This window comes from Mastigoproctus giganteus, chromosome 1 (assembly GCF_048544385.1).
Source record: "Mastigoproctus giganteus isolate SK-2022 chromosome 1, ASM4854438v1, whole genome shotgun sequence".
Classification (NCBI taxonomy): domain Eukaryota; kingdom Metazoa; phylum Arthropoda; class Arachnida; order Uropygi; family Thelyphonidae; genus Mastigoproctus; species Mastigoproctus giganteus.
Window position 1 is genome coordinate 186,694,536 of NC_143575.1, and position 26,349 is coordinate 186,720,884.

The 26,349-nt window shown below is 37.9% G+C and overlaps 1 protein-coding gene across 1 annotated transcript in view; it reads left to right on the top strand.

Annotated features, from left to right (window-relative positions):
* The window catches only part of LOC150091369 (moesin/ezrin/radixin homolog 1-like), a 220,619-nt gene that overhangs the window by 124,877 nt on the left and 69,393 nt on the right, over positions 1-26,349 (top strand). Inside the window, exons 7-8 of the mRNA XM_090375244.1 lie at positions 684-767; positions 11,525-11,671. Coding sequence (XP_090231370.1) covers positions 684-767; positions 11,525-11,671 — 231 coding nt within the window. The remainder of the gene's footprint in view (positions 1-683; positions 768-11,524; positions 11,672-26,349) is intronic.

A 26,349-nucleotide genomic window follows, 5' to 3' on the forward strand; every position in this document is an offset into this window, starting at 1 on the left:
AGCAAATACTGCTTGCAACCCTACACTTGAGAACCACTGCTCTATAGTATTTGAGTTTTTGTTAACTGTGCACCATATAGCTGTTAATAATAACACACAGCAGAAATTGGATGTCCTTTGCTTATGCTTAAACATTTTAACAGTACAATGCTAAAAATATGCAGTAGATACACAGATAAACTCTACATGTACCACACTAACTTTTCATTCATTTCATTTTCAATCTTTTCATTACTGAAAGAGGAGTGGGAGGTGGATAGACAAAGTTGAACACATTAATTCCCCCAACCTTACTTCCATCTATTAGCACAGGCAAACATTATTTTCAGATAATAAATTTAGATCAGTATCATATCTGCTTTTCTATATTGTAGAAAAATATGTATTATAGGAAAACAAACCTGCATGTGTAGAAATTGTGATGAGATGTAAAATTAAGAATTTATTTTTGAAATCTGTACATAAAAATTTACTAAAAACAGTGATATGTTAGTGGAGGTGTAAACCATGTTGACCATTATTATTATGTCTAATTTGGCATGGCTTATTTAATTCATTCATATATTATATTTTACTTTTTAAATAGTTATGTAAAAAATGCAGATGTAGCATTTGCAGGTTTTTAGTCAGTGATTATTTTTTAATTTTAATATTTTGAGTGTTCCTTATTTTCTTTTACTCAGAGTTACAGATCAACATAAATTAAGCAAAGAACAGTGGGAAGACAGAATAAAAAATTGGTGGATGGAACATCGTGGCATGCCAAAGTAAGTTAATATCAGACCTTATTTTATATTTAATTCTTTTGTCACCCTGTTGTGTTGATGTAGTTTACTGTTTTATTTGTTAAAATGGATCTTAAAATGTAAGATTAAACATCAGCCATAAGTATAATAGAAAAAGAGTTAATCTAAGTACAGCATCTTTGTATAAGAACAAAGACTCTTCATTATAAACTGAACTGTCTTTCCAGCACATCAGGTTTCTCAGCTTAAGAGTATTGAGCTTCTGATGAAATAAAAAGTTATATTCCCAAACAAGCTATGTAGGATAATAAGACTGGAATGGGGTATGAAGCAACAGCATGTTTAGCTCAATGAAAAATTATGTATTTATTCTGTTGTGTTGTGTGAATCTTGTGTTTTGAGGTTGAGACATAGCCAGGTGGAAATATTCTGCTGGACCAAACTTATTGATAATGCTATAGGAAGAATGTGATTCAGTTGATATGTAATCTTCCTGGTGTCCTTAACCTTGTCCTTCTCATTTGCTTTGATTATTTACTGTGTCTCCAATTAAAGTTTAGTATGTGTGCACTCTATTATTGCTTGTCAGAGGCTTTTTAAACTGCAGTTTTTTGTTTTGTTTTTTTTTACCTTTGGCTCAAAATTGCTTTACTCAATACTGTCATATTCATTTATTGTCTTTATTGCTTTCAACTCATTGGGTCATCCAGAACACTATTTGACTTTCATTAAAATTACTTTTCATTCTTTCTTAATAGTGAAGTAATTTTGCTTGGTGATTTCACTACTGACAACTTGGCTAACTTCAGTTTTCTGGTTGCACAGACTCAGCTGGTAGAGATATGATGTTAAGGCATTTGCTATTATTTATCTTGCACAACTAATCTTCTTACCAGGCAGTCCTAGATACACCAACACTCCACGTCTTTTCTTCACCAACAAACTCAAGGACAACAACAATAACTGTGCACACTTATTAAGTTATTGCAGCAGTTACTAAACTACTGAGATTTACGGACCCCTTCAAAAATTAAAACAAGTTTGTGGACACCCTTCAAAAAAAAAAAAAAAAAAAAAAACACCCAGTATGAACACTGGGTTTTCTGAAAAGAAAATTCAAAATTTAATGTGTGAAACAACTGAATTTTATTTCTATTTTTATACAGATATATAATAATAACTTTATCAATTTGCTATACATAGAATGAATAATTTTGAAATATGTATACAATTATATATACTAATCATATCAAAAATAAGTAATGTTCTATAACGAAATTCATCGTAATTCTATCAGTATATTTTTTAAGAAAATAAACACTTATTACTTGATACCTTCTGAACGTTTCGCAGACCCCCTGGAGTTGGTCTACAGACCCCAGTTTGGAAAACGCTGAGTTACTGAAAAGCGCACAAGTATCATTGGTTGCCTCTAGGTGCCCGTGATCACAACATAAGGATGGACTGTTTCATGGCCATTTTCAGCTTTGTTTGGAATCAGTGGGAAGTGGGACCAGTACAGTTTCCATTCCTGTTTTCCTTGGTTAGACTGTTCCCTTAAATCTTAATTCTATTATCATTGTCACTGGAATTGTTCTTGTAGTGATGAAATCCTTGTGACAAGTGGATTAAGCACTGTAAAGATTATAAAATAGGAAAGGGTTGGTACTTGAATTGATTAATGGAAATATTACTAGATATTATTTTGATTGATTTTAATGGATAAATAAGTAATAATAATAGTATTACTGTCTTTACACTGTCAATTTCACACATTACAACAAAGGTTAATTATTTAGCTGATAGTATTAAGAAATTTTGGTGACAATCATTATAAATTTGGTGATAATCAAGTTTTAGGACCCAGATTTAAGGGATTAAATGATTTGCTTTCTATTTTGGAACTCTATGAAGCAAGTATGAATTATGTTACCTGGAATAGCAAAGGATTCTTTATTTTTGTTATTTTAATTTTTGTTTTACTATTTTTATTTCCATTACTATTTTCATTTTTGATTTATTCTGAAACTCTGTTTATGAAAATCTGTTTATCTATTAGCATGCTTTTATTATGGTTAATATTATTTGTGGAGCCTAGAGGTGTTTCTAAAAAAAAATTCATTAGTGGTCTTGACATCAAGTATGGTAAGATAGGTCAAGTTTATTTATGTGATGAGCTGTGTTATTCTCAATTCCTTACTTTGCATAAGATAATTTTTGCCAGTCACTTCATCATTTAATTGTGGTGGGAGGGGGTGCAGTGATATTTTTTTGTGTGTTAGATGTAGTGAATCAGTTGTGCATAGCTGAAAATGCTTGGTAATTTAACAATTCCTCAAAGTAGTGCTGAGTGTGAGAGTATATTCAACCAGATGATTAAAAAAAAATTCATATCACTCTGGTTGAAACTTTAATGGCAGGTCTAATGGCAGTCTTTAGACAGTGCCTCATAAAGTTCTTTGACTGAGCTTTTCTGAATGGGACAAAGTTTACAACAGCATTCAAAATAGATTATGAATGTGTTTTGAAGCATTCGTAATCAGTTGTCTAACAGAAACCTGCAAATAGAAAGATCTAAGGTAATCTAATAAAAATTTTTATTTTTTATTAGATTACCTTAGATGGTAAAGAATCCTATGATTTATTTTAATATGAAATGTGTAGTTTTCAGTGAAATTTAATTATAGTGCAGCATGTAGTTTACAAAATCACCTGTTTTTAAGAAATTCCCATTTCTCTCCTAACATTTACCTGATCTCCAACTTCTTTGTAAGTCAAAAGGTGGCAGCTGTGGCTGGATGTACAAAGGGTACTAGGAAAGTTTTTGCAATATGATGCAACAATGAATCATAGGAAGCTGCTTGTTGCTGCATGTTGAGACATGTTCATACGTGCATAGTAGCCACCGCGCCAAGTCGATGGGCTCAGTTATTCATTAGTAGTGAGAGTGTAAAGTGCTTGTGATGGCATCGGGGTCACGAAATGAGATAAGGACAGTTTTGCGGTATAATTTCGTGCGTGGTTTAACCATAGACCAGTGCTTAGAAGAAATGACTCTTGCACTAGATGATGATTGTCCACATCGTACAACGATATTCAGGTGGTATAGAGAATTCCAAAGGGGAAATTTCACTCTGGAGGATTCTGAGAGGCGGGGAAGGCCACGAACGTCAGTTACGGAGGAAAACGTTACTGCTGTGAGGAAAATGCTTGACGAAAACAGGCGAGTGACCTACCAACAGATAGAGGATACTTTGGGCCTAAATGCACCAGCAATTCGTTCGATTCTGCAAGATCATTTGCACGTGAAGAAACTTTGTTCTCTCTGGGTGCCGCATCAACTGACTGAAGAGCAGATGACACAACGTGTGACTTGGTGCCGGGAGATGTTAAAAAAGTTTGATAAGGGACAATCTCGGTATGTGAACAACATCGTGACAGGTGACGAGACTTGGCCGTACTATTACGATCTGCCGACCAAGGCTCAAAACAAAGTTTGGGTCTTTGATGATGACGACACACCCGTAATTGTCAGAAAATCCCAATCTGTAAAAGAAGAAAATGATAGCTGTATTTTTCAAATCGAGTGGAATTGTGGAACATGTCGTTTTGGACACGCAGAAGACAGTCACAGCTAAGTGGTATACTGAACAATGCCTGCCTAAAGTCATTGGATCTATGAAGAACCTGTGGCCAAAGTCAAGAATGGACACCTGGTACCTTCCTCCATCACGATAATGCTATAGCTCACCGCGCCAAAGCCTGCACCGAATATTTGACCACGACAGGACTGAAACTTCTGGAGCACCCTCCCTACAGTCCAGACCTTGCTCCCTGCGACTTTGCACTGTTCCCACATGTGAAAATGATCAGCTAAAAGGGAGCGGTTTTCCAGTGATGAGGACCTTCTACGGGCTTGGGACAACGAGTTGTGCTTTACTCCCTAGTGAAACTTGGCAGAACTGGTTTAAAGATTGGTTTCGGAGGATGAGAGGTGTATTGAATGTAGAGGAAATTACTTTGAAAAAATTAAACAAAGCTGTATTGCAAAACTTTCCTAGTACCCTTTGTATATTCATTATGTTATTGTAGTTTTTGCCATGTTTGCTAATTTGGAAAAGGGGAGGCATAAATGTGGTAATTTTTTTTTTTCAGTTAACTATACTAGTTAAATGGTGGTGTACTGATAAATTTTTAGCAACTGGCTCGCTAAAAAAAAAAAAAAAAAAACCAATAATGTGTGTGTTTATATTTATTGTAACTTTTGCTGACTTACAAGAAACAAAATTTGGAATACAAAAATTTCAAACAATAATAAAATATTCATTTTTGTTAAATTATAATTTCCGTATAGGCAATTGGTATGTGATTCATGAATCATGACAATTCTAGAAACACAATCTTTGACAGATGTCAAGAATAGGAACGTCATTACCTTAAAAAGAAGCAGCCCAGGAAAAATTAAACGGATGTTTGTTGGAAATAATATTCCCGTAAAATTTCTAGCAGAGATAATCCCTACACAGGCTGCTGCGTAAGGAAGTGGGGGGGGGAGAAAGAAAGCACAAAGGGTGCTGAAATAAGTGTTCCCTGTCTAGATTTTCCGTGTCACCCTATACAGGCGTTATTGCAAGCCAAATGCTGCTAGCCATTGTGGATTGAAGTGTGTGCCGCTCTACAGTTTAAACCGGCTCTCAAAATTCTTAAATTTAACAATTGGCTCATGCAAGCCAGCTCCAGCACACCACTGTAATTAGAGTTTTGAGTTTCAATTGGATTTTGATATGATTTTGTTGACAACTGTTCTTAAATACCAGATAAATTCTATCCATTTCATTGTTGAAAGGCCAGCATTTGCATAATCTGCAGGCCCTTATGATTTCTGTGGTTGTGGGTATAGTTCAAGATATTAGGGGTTCGAGCCCATCACCACCAAATACGGAGGATGCGGAAAGGTCAGGGATTGACCACCGCATATCCCCGGAGCAATATAGCCTTAGTTGCTAATGCTCCTAAAAAAAACTAAATAAATAAATAACAATCAAGATATTAGTATATATTAGTATGCCCGCTATTGTCTCATTAAGTATAATACAGGCTTTATCAGGGATTGGGTAAAATTCTTGCCTATTGCTGAAACGTATCCATCAGAGGTTACATGCTCTCTTTTGAGCATTCCTTTGACATCCATTTCTGTGGAATCCCAAGCCACATTGGGATCAAGGGTAATGAATTGGCTGACACTGCTGCCAGATCACTGCAGTCCCAGAACAACAGCAGCCTTAGTCCCTTATACAGACTACAGGCAGCTAATACACTCTGCAATACTCTTCCAATGGCAACAGTCTTGGCATGAACAGGTCACTAACAAGTTATATCAGATAAAGCCTGTTATTCAGCATTGGCAGTAGTCTGCACAGGAACCGTAGAGGAAGTTGTTTTAGCTCGCCTCCGCATAGGACATAGTCATCTTATGCATGCATTCTTGTTGAGGGCAGATGACTCTCCTATGTGCAAGGATTAAAGTGTAAAGTGTGTTTAGGGTCTAACGGCACCAGGGGTTTCCCCAATCTCCGTGTAGTCTACATTGTCGTGTGTTGCAGAACACTGTAAAGGCCAGAGATTAAAAAGTGTATGGATATTGTTGGATGTAGTGTCGTGTACCGTTGTTCATCTGGCCATTTAGCCGCTGGACTCCTACTGAGGCCCAACGTTGCCCACACTTAGCCCCGTGGAGGCAAGCCAGGTACACCAGTATTTTTAAATAAGTACTCTGGCAGGTCCTGAGTACTTATTTAAACTAATTTCCACCTAATTTCCTGGGATTTCAGTGGCTAGGACCTATAAAAAAAAAAAAAAAAGATGCACCAGAGGTTGTGGGTCAGGCCAAAGGAGTTTTAAGTTATACAGTGTGCAATTAAGAATTTTAGGTGTAGGACTAGGATAATTTTGACATGGGATGAATGCTAGTTGGAAAGCTAGAGGGGGAGGGGAGACTGAAGGCTGGGGGGTGAGAGACAGAAGTATAGGGTCGATAGAGTAGATGACCCCAAAATCAGTGAGGCAGACCCAATGCACCACCAGAAGGAAAGAAGGGGCAGCAGGGAGGAGACGAGGGGACTGTCACCTCCCCCCACCAGGGGGACAGGGGAGAAGCAGGGCCGTGCAATGAGGCATGGGTTCAGGATCGCCATGTGGCATTGGCAGCAATGCTGCATGAAGTCAGTTGGCAGAGTCCAGTCAGAGAAGGCCAAATTCAAGTAGTGCAATTCTGGGACAGACAGGTCCCATTCAGGTGGTGAAGTTATTTCAGTAGTGAGCTGCATGAAGATATATTTGGTAGTCAATCTGAGAGGGTCAGCAAGGATTGTGAACCTTTTTAACCATTCGTCATATTTTAACCGAATGTCCACGATGTAGACAGCAACGTTTTATGTATTTTAACGTTTTTAGCCATCTGACTGAGCCTTATACACTCAGTCAGATTTTATCTGACAACGACAATGTGTCAGCTGTTTTTAGGTTTTTAAAATCAAACCTTTTTGCTTACATGTAAATATCTTTATATTAGTTTACCTCATACAATATTTATATTTTTATACATATTGACATAGTGACCTAAGCACTACAACAATTTTTACTGTTATCCAGTATGGGACGTGGTTTTGGTGCATTATAGCCCTAGTTGATGATGCACCATTAAAACCCGAACAACCAACCAATCAACCCCCTAATGTTTATAGGCTCATCTGTCTGTCTGTCATCTTTTATGAAATAAATAATAAAGTAAAATGCTTGAATGGAAAAGTATGCTGCTAAACTTGAATATAGTTTGCTGGCTAATTTTCAAATAAATTTTTATCATTTGAACCTAGCTAAACTAGCAGGAAACAGAAACAGATGGCTTTTGCTAAGTATTGAATGGTGTTAGCCCTCATCAATGTACATTTAATGTATTCTATTATCAATAATTTTCCCCATCATTTTGCTTTTAATTTTACTTTTATTTTATTATTAATTTTTTATTTATAGGGTATAATGCATTAAACCAACTCAGGCTACCTTAGCATTTATCGGTTCTTTTGGCCTCATAGCTCACTGGGAATACTTACCTTACATCTGCTTATTGACCTAAAGGTTAACTTTGAATGCTTTTATTGTACTTAATACACTTATTCAATTCTTTTGGCCTCAGAACTGCCTTGGAATGTTTTTATTCTATGGTGTTGTACTTTATACACTCTTATTTAACATCCTTATCTTATATACAACAGTAATTATATGTATGAACTTAAATGTTTATTTTATGTTTCACGCGCTATAAAGAAATAAACTTAATTTTCAGATAAGTGTTGTAGATATGTGATGTTAATGCTATTATAATAGTTATCAAACATTATACGCACATTGATTGACTTAGGGCATAAGCCTGTTTATTTTTGAATTCACGTTTGCTATGTATTTTTAATTTGGAAGGGATCCTCTTACCAAAAGAAGGGATCCTCTCTTGGTAAGAGGATCCCTTCATTCCCCTCACCAATCTTGTTGCCGTTCTCTGTACACGCTCAAGCAAATCTACATCCTTCCTAAAATGAGGCCTCCAGACCTGTACACAGTACTCAAGGCGCAGCCTGACCATTGCCTTATACAGAGGGACAATCACCTCCTTTTTCCTGCTAGCAAAATTCCTGTATATCATTGACAAAACCCCATGACCTGCCTTGGCAGCCCATCTGCATTGCTCAGAAAACTTCATGTTAGCAGGTCAGCTTTATCCTTAGGTGAAGTGGCAATAGAACCATCTAGTTTTGACAAAGGTGGAAACAAGATAGACAAAAGTTGTGGCCAATACCTTTTAGTAAGAGACAAGAATGCTTGGCTAGCTAGAATTTGGACAAGAAGCAAGATTTCTACTCTTAGCTTGTCCAAAATCTAGTTTGAACTGATTAATAATTGCTTTACAATTGTTGCGAGCTTTGGTGTAGGCAGAAAATGAAACTGAACATTTGGAAACAAGCCAATTACGATATGCAACATTCTTCCCTTGAATGTGTAGAATAAAGGATTCCATCCCTACAAGAATAATTTCACTGACATGATCTGAGTAAACATTCACATCAGAAGTTTTGAAACAGTAATCTGACTGAAGAAAAGAAATCTTGCAGGTCATCCCATTTTTGCATTCTTGTAATGCTAAACAACACGAGGCCATGAAAGAAAGGCTTCTGTTGGAGAAGAGATTATCACCAAGTTGTGATCTGAGGTGCCTAGAGGACCACTCACCTCAACCAGGTACAGTGAGAAGGGTTGTTTGCTAGAAAAAGATTGTGTTGGCTGTATGGTTAGGATTATCTGGTATTCTGGTAGGTAAATGAACAATCTGTGTGAGGTCATTAGTAATTGCAAAGCGTCAGCATGTTGACTAGCTGGGTCTGTGTGAAAGTCAAGTTTCAAAGAGAGGAAGTCAGAGTTCCAAGTGATTAGTGGAGTTGGGAGAATAATAGAGGCAACAGATGAATTTGATAGAATGTGGTAGAGATTAAGCCAGAGAAGATCGAAAAGAGCAGATTCCAAATTACTAAGTCTCCAACAGGGAATATCAAATGGACATATGCACAGTTATCTTTGAAGTGAAAGGAATTATACAGTGAATAATTCGAAACAAATCTGAAATGAGCAGTGGTAGAATCAAGTAATAACTGTGATTCTGTCAGAAAAAGTACATGGAGTTTGGCAGACTGCAAATGGAAATACATTGTGATTAGAACTGAGACCACTTATTTTTGTGAAATAAGTAACTGTTTGTGAGGTTTAGATCTTTTTGCAGATAAGTTTGTTCTATTAGTTTGACAATTTGTTGGGAGGACATTTTCTTACTACTGAATAAACTTTCATTACTTCATGCTGTATGAAGTAATGAAATTTTTCAATATGGCATACACATACATGGTAAGAATATATCCAGCTCCTTGACATAACAGATCCTCGATAATGCCCCCTGCATACACACTACTCTGACAGCCTCCAGTCACTATCTGGCAGAGTAGAGCCAGTGAGATTATATACTAGCTGATCTGGAGGCCTCCTGGAGAGTTACCAATAGGTTCGTTCTGGTGTACTGCTAATGGCCAGCATGTGAACACAGTTTTTGAACTGTATCCTCAAAATGTAAGGGAGATTGGATCTTGTCATGATGTCCATAACCTCAAAAGACAATCATATTGCATGATGGAAGAGTTGGGAGAGGGTTTACCAGAACTTTGCTCTGGAGACTAAATGTGTGTTCCACCACTTTAAGCCTCCAATAATCAAAGGGGTGGCAGTGCATTGGTTTAGGAGTCATATACCACCTAGTATTGCCTGGTAACACAGAGGGGCGGCATTCTTCCATGTGGTGTGGGTACCACACCTCGACCCATGTTTATGTTGGCGCACACTGTGGGTGACCACCAGGTCACCCACAGTGTGCTAGGTGCTGTATTTCAGGACTTGCACATGGAGGTTATACCCAGGGCTACTAACAGTCCCACCATTGTGAAGGTGCAAACAGGGGATTTGATTGTCACAGACTGACTGGACTTTGCCGAAATTAGGTCCACTTGATTTGGGTGTCACCCAAATATCAGTTCCATCAGCGTACAGGCACATTTTAGCCGCAGTAGCTCTTGTGCCAAGAATTCTTAAATCAAATCAAATCCATCAGCGTTTTAGACTCCCAGGTAGCAAGGACAGCTTGCTATCTGGGAGTCTAATAACATGGTTCATGTTATCAGTAGTGGCAATAGAAGTCAATAACGATGTATTGATTAGCTTTTTTTTTTTTCCCTTATTATTAAATCATCCAATAAATCCACAAAACCCTTGCTACCGTGAAAGTGATCAACTCACAAGTTCCAGTCAATATCTGAGAAATTAAAATCCCCCATTATATGACAATGTGATTTAGTGGCCCACTATTTCTGTGTACAGTTCATTATACTTGTCGGAATCATTAGTCCTATAATAAACTCCTACTCTCAATTTTGCTTTGCCAGTGTTTATGCCATACCAAACTGAGTCAGCTGAAATTTACTTATGGGTACACCCTCCAGACTGCCTCAGTCTTAGTGTTAATCCCCTGTACCCACTGTTTTAACCCGATACTAAAAACGACTTCTACAGATGGTGTGTGTTATTGGTAGTTGCAGTAGAAGTTGTTTCCCTATCAGATTAAAACAGTGGGAAGGGGGGATAAACACCCTAAAACTGAGGCAGTCTGGAGGGTGTACCCGTAAGTAAATTCAGCCGCAAAGGCATTACACTCATTAACTCCAATAATCTGTTTAATAATGAGAAAAAAACTAACCAATACATCATTATTAGCTTCTACTGCCATTACTGATAACATGCGCCATCTGTTTACCGAGAATGCAGGGAGAAGCTGCAGTACCCTTGAAATGCCTTTGACCGTTAAGTTTCCCGTCGTTTTTGTGTTGGCTTTCTTTACCTTCACCAAAAAATGATATAAATTGCATTTAGTCAACTGTTTATAGGTTTTTTAGAAATTTCAATTTATGCCTGTGTTTATAATCTGAAAATAAGAGAAAAAGTAATTCTTGCAAATTGGGTTGGGGGGGGTCTCCCAATAAGACTTATGATAGAGCTGAAAATATTTAAACTTAATTAAAATATAAGTAGGGTAATAGAATTAATTTATCACAACTTTTCAGAAGTGCATTATTAAGATTATGGTTTTCAACATTATCAGAATTCAGTAAAATTATTCTTCTTATACACAGAGAGGATGCCATGATGGAATATCTGAAAATTGCTCAGGATCTAGAAATGTATGGTGTAAACTACTTTGATATCAAAAACAAGAAGGGCACTGACTTATGGTTGGGTGTGGATGCATTGGGATTAAATATTTATGAAAAAGAGGACAAGTAAGTATTTTATGACAATTTATATTCTAATGATTATGATAAATTTTTACCTGGAATTAGATATGGAATGATTTAGATATGAATTGTTAAATATGTGCTTATCTTCTGTAAATCAGTTGTGTGGTTTGTATTTTATTGAACTGGAAAGCTTTGTGGGAGTTATTAGTATTGGCAATATGATGTAAGAATTCTAAGCTCAGCAAAAAATTCAAGTATATAACCAATGTCCCTTTTCTCATTTCATTTGCTTATTTCTTTCATATATTAGCATGAGTAGAGGCATATGATGCAAAAAAGCAAGCTTATACATCAGCAAAAAAAAAAAAAAAAAAAGTCCTATTTCACCCATCCATTTGCTCAAAAAGTTTGTCCACTTCTTCCTTGAATTTATTTAAGCTATCAACTTCCACAACAACAGATGGAAGTCTGTTCCAGCAGTCAATTACCTGCTGGCTAAAGGTAAATTTCCTCACATCTATTCGAAAACTCTTTCCACAACTTCAATTTATGCCTCCTCAGGTTTGTAATCTGAGCACGAGGAAGAATCCCATCAGCATTGAGCCTGCTCAATCCATTCAAAGCCATATACACCTCAATCACATTACCTCACTGGTACCTAGTTTCCAGACACTGTAATTTGCAAAACTTAAGCCTTTCTTCATAAGAGCACCCTTTGTTCCATTCACTAATCTTGTTGCCGTTCTCTGTACTCGTTCCAGCAGCTCTACATCCTTCCTAAAATGAGGCTTGCAGACCTGCATACAGTACTCAAGGTGGGGCCTGACCATTGCCTTATACAAGGGGATAATCACCTCCTTACCCCTACTAGAAAAATTCCTTTATATCATTGACAAGACAACATGAGCTACTCTTGCAGACCATCTGTATTGCTCAGAAAACTTCATGTCTGACTGCACAATTACCTCCAGGTCCTTTTCATTCTCTAACACCCTGAGTGTAGTACCACACAGTTAATACATTACTCTGGGGTTACTGCTACCCATATGCCGTACTTTACATTTGTCAATGTTAAACTTCAGTTGCCACCTTTCAGCCCACCTGCTCAACTTTTCTAGATCCTGTTGTTAGTAGCTTAGTGTCATTAACTTACCCTGCCAACCTTTGTATCGACTGAAACTTAGACATTAAGCCTGATATACCTTTATTAATATCATTAATTAATACAGAAAACAACAGTGGACCCAACACTGAACCCTGAAGGACTCCACTAGAGCAGTGTCCATTAATTACAACTGTCTTCTCCCACTCAACCGTCCCTTTATCCATAGCAACAATTTTCCCCCAATGCCACACTGCTCCAATTTATACAGCAGTTTTTCATGTGCAACGGTATCAAAAGCCTTCCTAAGATCCAAGTATATGATATCAAAATTATTCTTTCTGTCCAGTTCCTTTGTGTTACGAAACATCCCCGTAACAAACCCATGCTGTGTCTGAACTATAACTGAAGACTTGTCTAGATGATTCTTTGACCACTGCCTCCATTTAATTTCCTTGGAACAAGTTAAACTAACAGGTCTGTAATTACTTGTCACCCTTTGATCCTCCTTTTTGAATTGGGGTCACATTTCCAGTCCATGTGTATCTCCCCCGAGTCCAAGGAAGGTATCTTAATTAAGGCCACGGGTTTGCTTACTTCCTTGGCTGCCTCTTTTAATATAAATGGATAGATGCTATCCACCCCAGGTGCCTTTCTTATGTTTATCTTCAACTGTTTCCGCTACACTTTGCCCTCAGTTATTACAAAAACCATTTAGCTCACTGCTGCTGACTGGGCTAGCCAGGTGGGGTAAAGTGCCTGCCTAGCAACCCGTGGGTTCGAATCCTGCCTCGCGCTTGGATCAAAGTACTGCAAAAACCTTGGAAGGTGCATTATGGCCACAGAAGCCGATACACCAAGAACTACAAAAAAAAAAAAAAAAAAAAAGCTCACTGCCAGAGTTTAATACACCTCAGACATTCCCCTCCCTGAATAACTCCATGTGTAAATGTAGATGCAAAATACTCATTCAGTTTGCTAGCTACCTGATCAGGAACATTAACAGTTGAACCATTGATATCAAGTGGTTCATTCTCTTCCTTCTAGAGTTTACATAAGTAAAGAACTCTGCTGTTTTTTTTTTTTTTTGCAGTTCTTTGCCAAAGATTTCTCGTAATTTGCCTTTGTTGCGTAACCCCCGTTGTGACTTGATTACTGACCAGCTTATATCTACCATAGGCATCTGTGAAACCTGTTCATTTATATGTATCTCACGCATTTTTCTTCTCTGCCACATGTCTCATTAGATCATCTGATATCCATTTAGGCCTAAATCTTGAACAATATTTCTTAGTTGGTATGAAAAGCCTAGTAGCTTCCAAGATTAATTCCTTGAATGCTTCCCATTTAGAATTTGCTATTGGTAACATCAGTTGGTCCCGCTGTAAAGTATTTAAAAACTGTCTCAGACAACGTAGTCACCTTTATGAAAGTAAAAACACTTCACCTTACCCCTGATGGTAGTTAAATATTTAAGTAAAACCCACATCAGTGCACTGTGATCACTGCCACCTAGTGGTTCCTTTATCTGCAGATTCTTAATGCATGAAGAATCACTATTGATAATCAGATCAAGAGTATTACTCCCTTTAGTTGCTTCCCGAACATGCTGATGTAGAAGAACAATCATCCAATAAATCCACAAAACCCTTGCTACCGTGAAAGTGATCAACTCACAAGTTCCAGTCAATATCTGAGAAATTAAAATCCCCCTAGCATTGGTGTACACACAAGTATACATGCAGCTGTTTTTATTCTTAGCTATCCTAACACAGCCCATGTATTTACTTGTTCTGTGATGGCCCCCAGCAGTCTCTGAAATCCCCTGCACCGTGTTTTCTAGGCTGCTGCTCATTCCAATAGAAGCAGTGCAAGAATCACTTTCACCTCTGCCAGCGACTACTGTTAATCTATTAGTCCATGTATTCCCCCCAAGCTAGCAGTTTTCCGACCCACCTAACATTGCATCGATATCATCAGAAAATATTCTTACACTCTTTCTATTTAACTGTATCCCATCCCTGTTGAAGCAGTCTCCCCTGTTAACAAGCACAGACCAGGCTGAAAAAATTTCTATCCCATGAGCCTTGCACAATCTCTCCAGGGCTGAATTGATTGACAAGGCTCTCACCATATACTCCCTCCTATTGTGTCTGGGCAGATTTGCAGACAATTTCAAATTCAACCCTAACTGAAGTTTTTTTTTGAACATTGACCTGTACTTGTTAAGTAATTCCGCCATTCGCCTACTCTTAATATCATTAGCACCCACGTGTACAAAATATCACCTTTTGTGCTATTAAAAGATGACATCTGCTCTACTTCATCAACTTTTGCCCCCTGGCAGGCATACCCTTGTCCTGTTCCACTTATCCTTTTTGCACAATATTTCCCATTTTTCTGACAATAGTCACTGACAACTAGTTCTTGTTGGACCAGCACATTCTAATGCCTTGGGGATTGCCTGTGTTGACTGATGTTCAGTTGTACGCTCTGGCGTTGATGTGGGTAACTGAGCGCTTGATGGACTCCTCGATTTAAATCCTTCGAGAGCATCTACCCTGTTCTTCACGCTCTCATAAAGGACCATAACTCTGAGTTGGTGCCTGATTTCCTCTCACTCCTTACATTGAGCACACTCAAGGACATTTCTCATGGCAATATCTTGTCCTGTTCCTGATAGTTCCACAAACGAACAAGCAGAACATTTCAAAGGGCTGTGATTGAGGACAGCCCCCCTCGATGTTCTCCCCTGAGCCACAGCATTCCCACTACCTTGAGCCTTTTGCTTTGCTGCTCTCGTCTGAGGCATGATTTTGATTCATTTTCAATACAATTAAAAATATAACTTCTCTTCCAGTGCAGTTAGAACACTAAATATATACATTGTGCTGCTACTTTATTAGGTACACCCCTGCTGTGCACACAAATGGTTGGCCCCACAACGTTGCAAGTCACATGACCACAGTTGTGGACATAAATGCAACAGAACAACCTTTTTATTATCAGTTAAGCATACAAACCATAGCAAGAATGGGGAAAAAGGAATGATCTAACGGGCTTCGAACATGGCATGGTAGTAGGTGCAAGACATGCTGGACAAAGCATCTCTGAAACGGTAATTCTCCTTAACTTTTCATGCACCAGTTTCAAGGGTGTATCAAGAATGGTGCAACGAACAGAAAACATTCTTTTAACAGCATTCCTGTGGAAGAAAATCACTTGTTGATGAGAGAGGTCAGAGGAGGATGGCTAGAATTGTGCAAGCAAACATACAGGCCACAATGTCGCACATCACCTTTGTGGACCTTTGTTATCACACTTCCTATGAGAGCAGCAACACCAGCACTGGACTATAGAGGATTGAAAAACAGTTGGTCTGACGAGTCGAAGTTCCTCGTGCATCATGTTGATGGAAGCCTCAGAATTTGGCAAAAACAACATGAATTCATGGACCCATCATGTCTGACGACTACTGTGCAAGGTGGTGGGGGCAGTGTTATGGTGTGGGAAATGTTTTCTTGGCACACATTGGGTCCATTGATACCCATAGATTCACATCTGAATGCCACATCGTTGCTGACCAAGTGCATCCACTCATGTTGACAGTTTATCCTCAGTCAGATTGTTACTTCCAGCAAGATAATGCGCCAGTGCCCAAAGCCCGAATCACTATGGAATGGTTCCAGGAATGTGACAATGGCTTTTCTTTGCTGCAGTGGCCCGCTCACTCCCTGGATCTCAAACCTATTGAACATCTTTGGGATGAACTGGAAAGGGCTGTTCGCTGCAGGCCTACACCTCCATCGAATCTCAAGGAACTGCGTAACACCCATGTCTGCATGGTACTCCATTCCTGCACGTTTTCAGCATCTTGTTCAATCCATGCCTAGACGAATTTGAAGGCTAAAGGAGGCTCAACACTCTACTAGGTAGGTGTACCTAATAAAGTGGCAGGTGTGTGTGTGTTTCAATATTGAGTTTTCTCCTACCAAGTTGCATAATATGAATTTTGTATCTCCTATCAAGGTAAGTTATATTCTTAAAGCTCTACGACTATTACTTTCGTACATTACAATGTATTTTATAATTCTCTGCTGATACTGATTACACTGCTACAAGTTACGTAGAAACTTCCAGTATCTGCTATATCGATATGAAAACAATGACGGCAGATTAGAATTCTACTGTTGATTCTGTCAGCAGAAATCTACCTCCGTAGATATCTTGACAAATTACAAGGTAAATCCTGTCCATCCCTGAGCATGCAAGCACAAGAGCTAAAAGACCTTTTACCTATTTGTTCCCTCTGTCTAAAACTTATAGACAGCATTCTGTCAGACTTGTTCTTCTGACAAATTTTTACATCTAGACCAATGTCTCTTTGTTATGGCAACTCTGCATGTTTTACTGAATTGTCTTCAAATCATTCTTTATTATTCTCTGTCATGCTGACCCTTTTCTATCAAATTAATCCCAACTTCAGCTGCTCTGCTGATGACTGTTTCTGCCCTTTTTACTGGTCTCTGTTGATGTTATCCTTCCGAATCCATCGCAAAACTTTTGGATTGCATGTAACTTTTGGATTGCATGTAACCTTTGAATACCTGCAACACTGCTCATTCCTCATGCAACAAGCTTGGTAAACACAATACCATTGTGTTACATCTTCCTTACTTTCATGATCACTCACTGCAATTTTATTTCTTTTCTCCAAAGGCTGTTGCAATAGCAACTGCCTGTGGAGAAAAGTACATAGTGGCAAATGTATATTACTGCTCAAGACGAATACTTTTAGAGTGGCTGTGTCTAGGTTTAGTTTTGTTTAATATGAGAGTCCTGTAATTTTTGACCATACTATGTGTAATGCTATATAAGCTAGCTTTCTTGCATCATATGCCTCCACTAATGCTAAAGTTAGGCATTATATGCTTTATTACTCTTCAGTAGACTTCGTGCTTGAGGTAATAAATATCTGGATCTAGTGTATATAATACATCCAGGTTACAAATTAAACTTATTTTTTGTTAGAATATCTTTGTATTTGAATATCACCATGATATTCAAATGTTTATTCCAGTGATTTAGGTTTTTGAAACCCTCTTGCAGAAATGGCATGACAGTAGTAACATTGTCACTGCCAGTGTAACTTCATTATTTCACTTTCTTCAGTCAGAAGACTAGCAACTATTTAGGTTATGCTTCCATACCATTCTCCCATAAAGTTTAATATCATCCATAACAAGCCTTTCAAAGTTTAGTTGCTAGCAGTGCTTAAGATTTCAGACCATCTTCGGTCACACAGTTATACATTTAATATGCTAGCCTCAATGTTCTTGTGAGTTGCTTTTAAGGGAAAATGCAAGACTCCCTGAGATATACAGGGTTGTTAAAATTGAAGTATCCCTATGTAGAGAGGGCTCTGGAGAGAGTTCTAAGGTTCGTACTGAAGAGAAATTTGGACAACAGGTACAATGAAGAATGCGCTCTCCATTTATTGGGAAAAAAAATTAGTTCAAAATTTGTCACTGTCTGGCCCGTAACTATCTTAGTTACGATTATGCAAATATTGTAAGTTATTGCCACAGCGCCACTACTCAGCTCTACTGTACTGTATAAAAGCAAAGCAATCTCTTCAAAATCATACAGTAGATGTTTACCTGCACTACAGAAGCAATGCCAACAACATTGCAGGAAAAGGCACTATTAGTGAAGCTGTACTATCAGAACAGCAACAATGCAGCTACGGCTATCAGAGAATTCTGGCGTCAGAAGTGCATAAGACTCACATGGACCTATGACTGTTTGTGCTGTCTGCAAAATGATTGTGAAATTTGAGGCTACAGGACATCTTGGTGTTCAACCATGTAGAAGTAAAAAACGAGTGGACTCCTCTTGTACTGAAGATGTGGCTATGGCTGTTGTAGATTTATCAAGTCACTCCATATGGTAGTGCAAGTGTGCCAGCTGTTTCTCGTGAAGTGGACATGGCATATTCCACTGTAAGGCTAGTAATGCATCAGGTGTTGCAGTACTATCCTTACAAGATGCACATGCTGCAGCAGCTAAAGCTTGGTGATGCAGTTATTCGTATCAAGTCACTCCATATGGTAGTGCAAGTGTGCCAGCTGTTTCTCATGAAGTGGACATGGCATATTTCACTGTAAGGCTAGTAATGCGTCAGGTGTTGCAGTACTATTCTTACAAGATGCACATGCTGCAGCAGCTAAAGCTTGGTGATGCAGTTATTCGTATCAAGTCACTCCATATGGTAGTGCAAGTGTGCCAGCTGTTTCTCATGAAGTGGACATGGCATATTCCACTGTAAGGCTAGTAATGCATCAGGTGTTGCAGTACTATCCTTACAAGATGCACATGCTGCAGCAGCTAAAGCTTGGTGATGCAGTTATTCGTTTCACATATGCACTTCAGTTTTTGGTGCGAATGACAGTGAATATCACTTGGCCATGGAACATCCTTTGGAGTGATGAAGCCCACTTCTGCTTAAATGGACAAGTGAATATGCACGACTATTGCATATGGGCAACAGAAAACCCCCAAGTTATCCAAGGGGTATTGCTGCATTCTCCAAAAGTGACAGTGTGGTGTGGGTTTACGGCCACATTCATGATTGGGTCATTTTTTTGAACAGGTAACACCGACTGGACCCCACACCTGTTCCTTCACTGGACAGCGATAAAAGTTGGCAAATTTTGTAATACCAGAGCTGCAACAATGTGGGTGCCTTCAGGATATCATATTCATGCAAGATGGTACGCCACTCCACATCCACCATTGTCCAAAGATTGCTAAGGCAACACTTTACAGACGAACGGGTCATCAGCCATTGTTTCCAGATATCTTGGCCACCCCGATCACCGGACCTCACCCCATGTGACTTCTGGTTGTGGGGTTTTTTGAAGAACCAGGTGTATCGGGAAGGATATCAAACTCTGGCAGATCTGAAGGACAGCATTAGATGTCATGTGCTGGCTGTTCCAGTTGACATGTTATGTTATATTGTAGAAAATGCTGTTCTTCGAATGGAAACTCATGTTGACCAAAATGGAAGACACATTGAACAATTGTAGTGCTGTTTAAGTGATTTGTATTGCCACAGTGCCATATAGTGACAAATTTTGTGACTGATTATTATTTTTTTTTTTTTTCAATAAATGCTGAGTGCATTCTTTATTGTACCAGTTGTCCAAATTTCTCTTCAGTACGAGCCTTAGAACTTGTTCCAGAGCTCTCTACATAGGGATACTTTAATTTTAACAACTGTGTACTTCAAATAGACATTCTTTACAATGTCATGTAAGTACTTTAAATTATCCATAAGTTTTAACATTCAAAGATAACATCAAGTATTGATAAACAATGTTTTGGTTTTGTACAATTAATGTAACCCCTGGGCCTAACATTAGTGGAGTGATCATGCTATGCAATGAAACTAGCGGCTTCAGTTCAGTGCCAGGCTTTCTGAAGTTTTTTTTTTTTTTTTTTAAACTCTTCCCTCAGGTGTGAGGTTTATGGTAGTTCACATCAAAAAATCTCATTTTATGAGAATGAGCATGGATTTTCATTTTGTGAATGTTGTATTCACATTAAGCATATCATAATTAGTTCAACAAATGCATGTTGTCGAAATAACTTTTGAGAACTTGAAATAACATCCTTCTCTACTTCCACAATCTCTTTACTGAATTGAAATTTCTGAGAATGTTTCACTTCAGGGAGATTTATCAACTTTCTAACCCAGTGTTATTCCTTTGGAAATGTTATTCCTTTTTTGTTAATTTTTTTTTTTTTCTCGTTGCTTTTATGTACTTAAATCACTCAATCTGTAACACAGTTAATCTTTATCATTGAAGTCAATGGATTGGTTGCCAGGGCCAAATTGAATAATCGCTTGTATACAACCTGAAACCCAGAAATCCACAAGAACTGAAAGGAATCATTGAGGACCATATTACTATGGCTGTCAGAATACTCTCAGAAAAACATGACAATCAATGCACCTAACAGATTAAAAGTGTATTCAACAATGAGGGGTTGCAATCTGAACACGGCAATTAATCAGCTATATCAGTAGTGCCCAATCTACAACCTGTGCGGAAAGTGAACTAAACCAGCATTTTAGAGAGTTGCTCCACTGCTTGTTTTTGGGTATGCAAGCATTGAGCTCGACTGCATCAAACATGCACAATGTGGTTCAGTGCAGTCATATGTATGCTAAATACAGTTTTGTATGTATCAATCTTTTCATATTGTGAAATTTTACTATTTTGATACAACTTGTTCATTGTATTCAATTAAAAAATCATCCTTAAAAATGTTCCGAAAGAGGAAAGCTGATTTGGAGTTTAGTGTTTTTAATCAAAGGTGGACTGAAGACTTTCTTCATTGAGTACAATGGAAAAGCAGTGTGTTTGGAGTGTAAGGAAACTGTCAGGTTTTAAAGAATATAATTGAAAATTACACTGATTCCAAGCATAAATCTTACGATGAACATAAAGGAGCATTGCGAAAAGAAAAGTATTCAAAGTTACAAAACAACAAAACACACTGAAAACGTATCAGTTAGAGAAATTTATATGCTGTAAGTGCCAGTTATCAAGTTGCACATTTGATTGCTTTTCAAAGTAAACCGTTGATGGTGAATTTGTTAAGTGTTGTTGGTTAAAAATTGTGGAATAAATTTGTTTGGAGAAACAAACAATGATACAAGACTCCCCCTCTACTAGTATTTACATAAGTAAAGAAGTCTTTATCTCAACCAATAATTATGTGAAGAGTAGAAGATATTGAAAATAATTTGTTTGAACAACTTTTTGAAAACAAAACAAATGAAATATTTTAGTGCGACACTGGATGACAGTACTGATGTAAATAACACAGCCCAATCCTTATCTTCATATGTGAAATTAATGATAATTTTGTACCAGTTTGAAGATTTAGCTGATTTACAGAGTATGCACGGAAAACTACAGGTAAATCTTTTTGAAAATTTTTGAAAAGTTAGGATTAAACATTAAAAACATGGTAGAAGTCACAACTGACGGTGCAAAAAAATATGATTGGTAAAAACATTTTGCTTAAGAGTAGAATAACCAAGAAAATGATAGATATTGGAGCTGAACCTGCAATTGGAATTCACTGCATTTTGTATAAAGAAGCTCTGTGGGAATGTGTATCTCCAACATGTTATGAATGTGGTTATTTCAGTGGTTTTCAACCAGGGTGCTTCAACATTCCAGGGGTACCATGTAATTTGGGTTTAAGTTACTTAAACTTATTATTTTTTTAAATTTAAGTATTTATTTCATTATAAAAAAGTAAATCCTTATTATTATAATAACTATCATATAACTTTTTTAATATTGATATATATATATACAGGGTGTTTCAGTTAAACGTTTCAGAACTTCTAAGAGGGGTAGGGTACATCCTGACAACTCGAAATCATATAGCAATGTGGGGTCGGAAATGCTTTCCTGAAGCGGTGTTGTACACAGAAGCACCATAAAGAGAAGAGACCGTAAGTGAGAAATCGTTTTAATAATACATGAAAAGAAGCAAAAGGTACATGGATTAAAGTAAGTGTTCGAAGTTTCTTCCACGGGCTACAATGCACGCCTCACATCTCCGACGCATGGACATCCGAACATTCTGGAATACTCCAGGCGAATTTCAAATTTCTTCGGCAGCTACTGTGATTCTTGCAACCAGCTCCTCAGCATTGTCAACAAGGGTGTCATAAACTAGCGATTTCATATGACCCCAGAAATAAAAATCAAGACATGATAGGTCGGGTGACCGAGCAGGCCAACGCACGGGACCACCACGTCCGATCCACTGTTGACCAAATGTGACATCCAGGTAGTTACGAACATCTCCGCTATAATGGGCAGGGGCTCCATCGTGTTGGAACCACATTGTCTGTTGCGTCGATGCAGAAATCTGTTCATCTCTCAAAAGTTGTGGCAATACTTGCTGCAGAAAGATCAAGTAGATAGGTCCGGTTAGACGACACGGTAACAGGTAAGGTCCGATGAGGTGATCTCCCATAATACCGGCCCATACATTGATCGAAAATCGAATCTGTGCTGCACGACGTCGTATTGCATGCGGGTTCTCGGCCGCCCAGATATGGTCATTATGTGTGTTGAAAATTCCTTCCCTTGTGAAGGATGCCTCATCGGAAAACAACACTTCAGCAGGAAAAAGGGGATTTGTAGCACATTTTCCAAGGTACCACTGTGCGAAAGCAATACGAGGTGCATAATCCTCCGTTTGCTGTGTCTGGACACGCTGCACGTGAAACGGATGCATGTCTTGTTCTCGGAGAATCTTCCAGATGCTGCAATGGGAAACCCCGACTGCGTTTGCTAGACTTCGTGTACTCGTTCTTGGATTCCCCTGTACATGCTGCAAGCACATTCTGTTCGACGGCTGGAGTCCGTGCTGTTCTTACCCTGTCCCTGTCAGCTCTTTCAAATGAACCTCTCTCAGCTAACCTCTGGTGCAGTCTTGCAAAGAAATTATGACTGGGAATACGCCTCGTCGGATATCGTTCCGCGTACAAACGCTGTGCGGCTGGCCCACTACAATTTGCAGCCCCGTACGCCAAATGCATATCGGCTAACTCTGCGTTCGTGTAATCATCCATCCTACTAACTTGGCGTTCTTGTGCGAAATTAAGATTCCCTGCACTAAAGCTCGGAATTTTCGATTCTGCCCATTGGTATATGATTTCGAGTTGTCAGGATGTACCCTACCCCTCTTAGAAGTTCTGAAACATTTAACTGAAACACCCTGTATATACAGTAAACCCCCGCTATTCGCGATCGCCGATTTAATATAAAATGAAACCTAAAAAATGTGAATTTTAAAGTGCCGTGAATATTTTCCGCCATAAAAAAACATGGGCGTGGCTAAAATTATCTTTCTTGGTCAAAACAGCGCTCAGTGGGTGAGGGGAGAGGGGTGACAAAATCGCGAGCGTGGATGTTTCTCGCTAATCCTTGTTCAGTATGTGTTATGCGCTTGTCATGGAAGGTTTCGTCATTTGCTTTTAATTTATATGCTTATAAATTGAATAAATTTATAAATTGATATGCTTACAAAAATGATAAATCTACCGTTTTTCAGTGTAAAACAGACTTTTTCGAGTGTGTTAACGAAAGAAAGTGACTATTGTGGACAAGTTCTTTCTTAACCCCTACAAAAATATGGCTACGAATAACAAGAGAATGTGAAAATATCAAAGAAAGTGATGACATTAGCGAATAAAATTGAGTTAAATAAAATTTATAATGGTGAAAGTGTCTCCTCAGTGGCAAAACATTATAAAATCAATGAGTCAACAGTACGATCAATCAAAAAATCGGAAGAAAAAAATCTGCCGTAGTGTCCATAAGTGACAGTGTGGTGTGGCTAATTGTAATTCGCTAATTACAATTAGCGAATGAAAACGCGCTAATTGCTTCAAAAATTTGCTATATAACTCGTGATGTTAAATTAGAAAAAATGGAAAAAGCTTTAAATCTGTGTATAGAAGACCGAACTCCAAATAAAATTCCGTTAAGTTCACTCATCAATTCGTGAAAAGGCAAAAAACTCCTTTATCAAAACTTTAGCGAAACTGGATAGCGCTGACGGGATAAGTGGTTTTTTTTTTTTTTTTTTTTTGCTAGCAAAGGCGCTGGTTTGAAAGATTTGTTTGAAATTTCTAATAAATATTACATTTAATATTAAATTGTTTCTTATTTTCATTTCGATGCCATAAGCTTGCATTTCACTATGTACATTGTCATATTATGAAGGTACATATAATACATCCATATATATATATATATATATATATATATGGAAATACAGCTAGGCCTCGCATAACGTGATATTCAGTTAACGCTATTTGAAAAATGATAACACTTTTCACTTTACACGATGCAAATTTCCAGTTAACGAGATCTTTTTTTTTTATGCGATAGTTGAAAAAGATTTGAATCGCACGTTAAGCTTACTGCGAGTTGTACGGTCAATAAACAAGCATTTGCCTGCTACCTGCCTCGGTGTGTTCCATCAACCATCGGAAGAAGACATGTTTGTCTCCTGCTAATAAAGTCAATGCAGACTTGCATTTAAAAATTCAAATTTTTAAATGAGCTGGATGAAAATGTTACTGCGAAGGAGATAACGGTAAAAGAATTAGATGAAATCTTTCGTATTGCATAGAACCTCAAACAAAAGGTTTGACGTTCTCTGTGATATTTATTTCGCCAGGGCCCAGAGAAGATTGTTGTCGGCTATCGGAAATTGATTGATGAGAAGAGAAAGTCAACACTGTTCAAATATTTCCGCAGCAGTAATTTCTTCATTGTGTATTTTATGTCAGAGGTTCCCAGAGTTTCTCGGTTCACGGCACCTTTAATGTCTCAGTAATTTTTTCAAGGCGCACCCAGACCAAAAGAAATACCTAACAGTTTTGTTTAATAGTTAGGTCCAAACAACTTAATAAGAAATGCTGAAACTGTGAACTACCTCGAGCTAGTAGTTCGCGCAGTGTCCGACAGATGTCGAGCATTGCTGTGTTTTTCCTCGAAAATTTAAAATATTCCGTGGCACACAGTTTAACAACCGCTGTTTTATGTAATAAACATTTAAATCCATAATTATTTTCATTATCTTTTACATTATATACAGTTAAAAAGTTATTTAAAAGGTATTTTTAAAATTCTTTACAGACATTCCAGAAGGTCAAGGACCAATTATAATTTTTCCTATTGGTTATGATCTTCAATTAACGTGTTTGCGCGATGCGCTCGTGGGACAAATTAATCACGTTAATCGAGACCCGCCTGTACTAACAAGGACGGAAAATTGCACTCCGTGATAACCTGAGCACCAGCGTTATATTCTTCAATCATATACTATTTACTTTCCTCTACAACTAAAATTCTTCCACACTCTGAGCTATTGGTGTAATACCAATGGCAGGAGTGTATTTCTATCCATTACCTTGCTAACTTTGCCTACCATTGTCTAAACAGCCAGACAATGACTTAACTATAATACATAGCATTTACATAAAATAAATATAATTACTAGTAGCTCTATCTATGCAGCCAGTAGCAAGATAGGCCAGTAGTTTCATGCAAATTACACACACACACACACACACACACACACACACACACACACACACACACACACACACACAGAGAGAGAGAGAGAGAGAGAGAGAGAGAGAGAGAGAGAGAGAGAGAGAGAGAGAGAGAGAGAGAGAGAGAGAGAGAGAGAGAGAGAGAGAGAACAGGCAGAAAATGAGTAGGGGTGCCACAAAATGAAATAAATTACTTAAGGGTGCTATTATTAAAAAAAGGGTCAAACCAATGGGTTATTTCAACTGTAAATTTTATAAGATCCCATGGCCTTAATCACTGTTTTTCTTTCAGAAATTGAAGATGAATACGAAGATGTAATTTTACATAGTGCAGTGAAATGGCTTAGTCATGGCAAAGTGTTATATCGTTTCTTTAAACTGCATCATGAAATTGATATTTTTATGACAGGAAAAGGGAAACCAATGAAACAAGTATCAAATATGGAATAG